This window comes from Sceloporus undulatus, chromosome 7, assembly GCF_019175285.1.
Source record: "Sceloporus undulatus isolate JIND9_A2432 ecotype Alabama chromosome 7, SceUnd_v1.1, whole genome shotgun sequence".
Classification (NCBI taxonomy): domain Eukaryota; kingdom Metazoa; phylum Chordata; class Lepidosauria; order Squamata; family Phrynosomatidae; genus Sceloporus; species Sceloporus undulatus.
The window spans coordinates 9,572,654-9,576,252 of NC_056528.1; the positions used below are offsets into that span (position 1 = coordinate 9,572,654).

General features: G+C 46.2%; 1 protein-coding gene across 1 annotated transcript in view; it reads left to right on the forward strand.

The window, feature by feature from the left end:
- Positions 1-3,599, forward strand: part of LOC121936914 (arylacetamide deacetylase-like 4) — a 23,673-nt gene extending 20,074 nt beyond the window's left edge. The window contains exons 3-4 of the mRNA XM_042479612.1: positions 2,405-2,468; positions 2,825-3,599. Of these exons, the coding sequence (XP_042335546.1) occupies positions 2,405-2,468; positions 2,825-3,599 (839 nt within the window). The remainder of the gene's footprint in view (positions 1-2,404; positions 2,469-2,824) is intronic.

Sequence of the window (3,599 nt, forward strand, 5' to 3'; positions counted from 1 at the left end):
GGTTGGAAGTGTCCGTAAGTTTTGTTCCAGGCGCCTATTATTTCCTAGTCTGCCACTTGCATGCTTTCCTATTTGCAACACAACTTGAAAAACTGGGAGCAACATAGTCCTCTGAATAGAAAATGACCTAAAAGGTTGGTGTTATTTGTCAATAGTGAACAGATCCATTGCAATGTCAGGTTTCGTGGCCAATGGGTAATCTTTACCGCATCAGAGGTGTAGCTTCTCCACCCCTCAAATAGCTTGTGAAGATCCTTTCCTAATTGTTGGGCAAGAAAGGAACAAAGAAATGGGCTTGCTTTCTAACCAGGACCATCTGATATCAGAGATCAGAAGAGAGCAATATTCCCACCACTGGACTGATTTCTCATGCCCCATTTGCACCAGCCCAGAAGCAAATGCTTCATGAATCAAACCAAAGGCCCTTCTCATCCAGAAGGTTGCTTCCCGTGTTGACAATCGCGGAAAGTCCACTACTAGAAGGACACAAAACAGAGTTAATTCTCCTCCTAATTCTCCTAGGCTGCATCCACATTGCAGAAATAATCCAGTTTGACACCACTTTAACTCCCTTGGCTCAGTGCCATGGAAATCTGAGAAATGTAGTCTGATGAGACATTTAGCCTACTCTGTCAGAGCGTTCTGGTGCCACAACAAACTGCAATGCCCAGGATTACATTGCATGGAGCCATGGCAATTAAAGTGGTGTCAAAATGGATTATTTCTGCCATCCGGTTGCAACCCTCGTCCAGCCCTGAAACCAATACAACATACTGGCTTTCCTACGAAAATTGGAAATGCTTTATTAGTGGGTCGGCATATCCAACTGTGAACTTTGTGATAAAAGCATGAGATGCAGAGGTGCCTATTGACATGGTTGAATAATCTACCTGGGCTAGCTAACCCTTTGGTGCAATACCATTTGTATTTACACCTGGAAAATGGCACGGCTTTCTATGCGAGGACCACATTCAGATGGAGCTGTTCAGGTTCCTATCAGTCTCAAACTGCACAGTAACTGTGGCCCCATACAGAGTGCCAAAATAAAGCTGCTTTGGGTCACTTTGGAGGTATGCTGTTTAAATGATGCATGCGTCCTAAGAGTCCGCAAGCTGAGGCAAGTCTGGAAGCTGCGGCAAAGCCATTCCTTTGGATTGGAGCATGGCTTTGGTGTGGCTTCCGGGCTCTTAGAATGCATGCATCATTTAAACAGCATACCTCCAAAGTGACCCAAAGCAGCTTTATTTTGGCCTGTCTGTATGAGGCCTGTGATTACTCATTAGTACTCATTAGGAGTTCTGAACAGGCAAGACCTCTTGCACCAAGCGCTCAGGGGAAATCACACCCACAGGATCCGTCATGTGCAGAGCATCATAGCATCCTCATCCAGATGGACGATAACAAGTGCTGCGGTAGCGCTGATACCTTTTCCACAGGGATGCAGGCATGCGGCTTGCAAACAGGTATGGCAAGTGTTCAGCATTGGGAGGCCCATTTGGTATTTAGCAGCCTGGCAAATGGCAGCTGGCCTAGGACCACAGGAATGGTTTGTTCCATGCGCCGGAGGGGTGTGACACTGTCTTGACCACTGCGGTAGGAAAAGTGCCTCTTCTACTTCATTTTGGGTACAGGAGCATCTGTTAATCCCGGTAACACAGTCTTATGCTCCAATGTTTGGTACTAAGCAGGAGGACTGTAAAGAAGATTTGTAATTATGGTTGGACCTCTGTATCCACAGATTCTTTATCCATGGATTGAAGCATCCATGCTTTGCTAATGTTCCAAAAAAGTATAACTTCCAAATAGCAAGTCTTGGTTTTGCCATTTTGTATATGGGACCCCATTTTACCATGCCATTGTATTTAATGGGACTCGGCCATCCACGGATTTTGGCATCCAGGAGGAGTCCAGGAACCAAACCTCAGAAAATAGCATTGTACTCATTCCCAGGTTGAAAAACCGGTCTCTTGCCAGCTGGGAAACCCTGGCAAGAAAAATCATAGACCAGCAAGAATGTCTCACAATTTTCTCTTAGTCCCCAAATGTTGTGAAGCAATTGTTCTGCAGACCAAAGCATGCAAGTTTTGTGTCAAAATCCTGTCTTCTCTTCAGTGCTAGACATTTTGCAAAACACCGGCAATGTTTGGCAGAGAAGGTGAAAGGCCTGGTCAAAGTACAGATCCCAGGATTCCATAGCATGGACCTAAAGAGATGATGACCTACATTATTTCTGTAGTATTGAAGTCGATATGGTCTACTCTAGTAGAGATTAGAGATGGAGAAAAATATGCAGAGGCATTTCAAAAAACTGTGTGATGAGCGAGAGGCTTTTGTATTTGGTCCTTCTTAGGAATTACAATGGAATCCATAGAGTGACTTCTACTGCAACTGTTTTGTTTTTCAGAGGCATACGAGAGGATGTGTCGCTTCATTGCCCGAGAAAGTAACACTGTGGTTGTGAGCGTTGGGTACGTAGCGCCTCTCATCGCCATGTCCGAGATTGAGCCAGCCATGCCCTTTTCTGAGATAGGATTCTGTCGGATAGCATCATGGTAGCTAAAGCGGCATCGAGCTGCTTTAATTCTACAGTGTAGAGACACATTACTCATGGGTTCAACCCTGAAGGATAATCCATTCAGTTAGTGATTTCAAACCAGCATAAGATCTCTATAATGAGTCCAACAGTTGAAGCATAAGGACCTTCTCTTTCCAAAGGGGAGCAGTGTTTCCCAGTCCTCTCTCCTGTCTGTTGCTTCCCCATCACCTCTTGGTTTAACATCATCATGAATTAGGAATTTAGACACTTTCTCCTTTTTCTTTTCAGCTTCCGTCTGGCTCCGGAGCATCCCTACCCAACCCAAATCCTCGACTGTTACACTGCTACGGTCCACTTTTTGAAGAATGCCAAGGAATACAAGGTGGACCCCAACCGTGTCACCATTGGCGGGGACAGTAGCGGAGCCACATTTGCAGCTGTGGTTTGCCAAAAGCTGGCAACCGTGAGGGACCTTCCCAGACCCCGAGCCCAGATCCTGCTCTACCCATACTGCCAGATGCTAGATTTCAATTTGCCTTCCTATCAACAAAACCAATCCGTGCCCCTCTTGTTTAAAAAGCGGAGTGTCAAACTTGGCGTGAGGTATCTGACCGGGACGAAGGGGAATGTGGAGGGAGTTATGAGGAACGCCCATGTTCCTGAGGAGCTGCGGGTGAAGTACCAAAAGTGGGTTTGTGCAGACCACATTCCCGACGAATTTAAGGCCAGGGGCTACGTGCCGGTGGAGCCAGCTCCATTTTCCAAAGAGCTGTATGGACTCATGGAAGAAGGTTTGAAGCCAGAATCATCCCCACTTTTAGCAGAAGATGAAGTTATCCGCCAGCTCCCGGAGACTTTCCTCTTGACGTGCGAGTATGATGTCCTTAGAGACGATGGGCTGCTATATAAGAAGCGGCTACAGGACAACCATGTTGCCGTGACTTGGCATCATCTGAAGGATGGATTCCATGGGATCATGTCTGGGATAGATTGTGGGGCACTTGAATTTTCCAATGCACGAAGCAATTTGCAACATGTAGTGAGATTCTTGGAGCGCCTATGA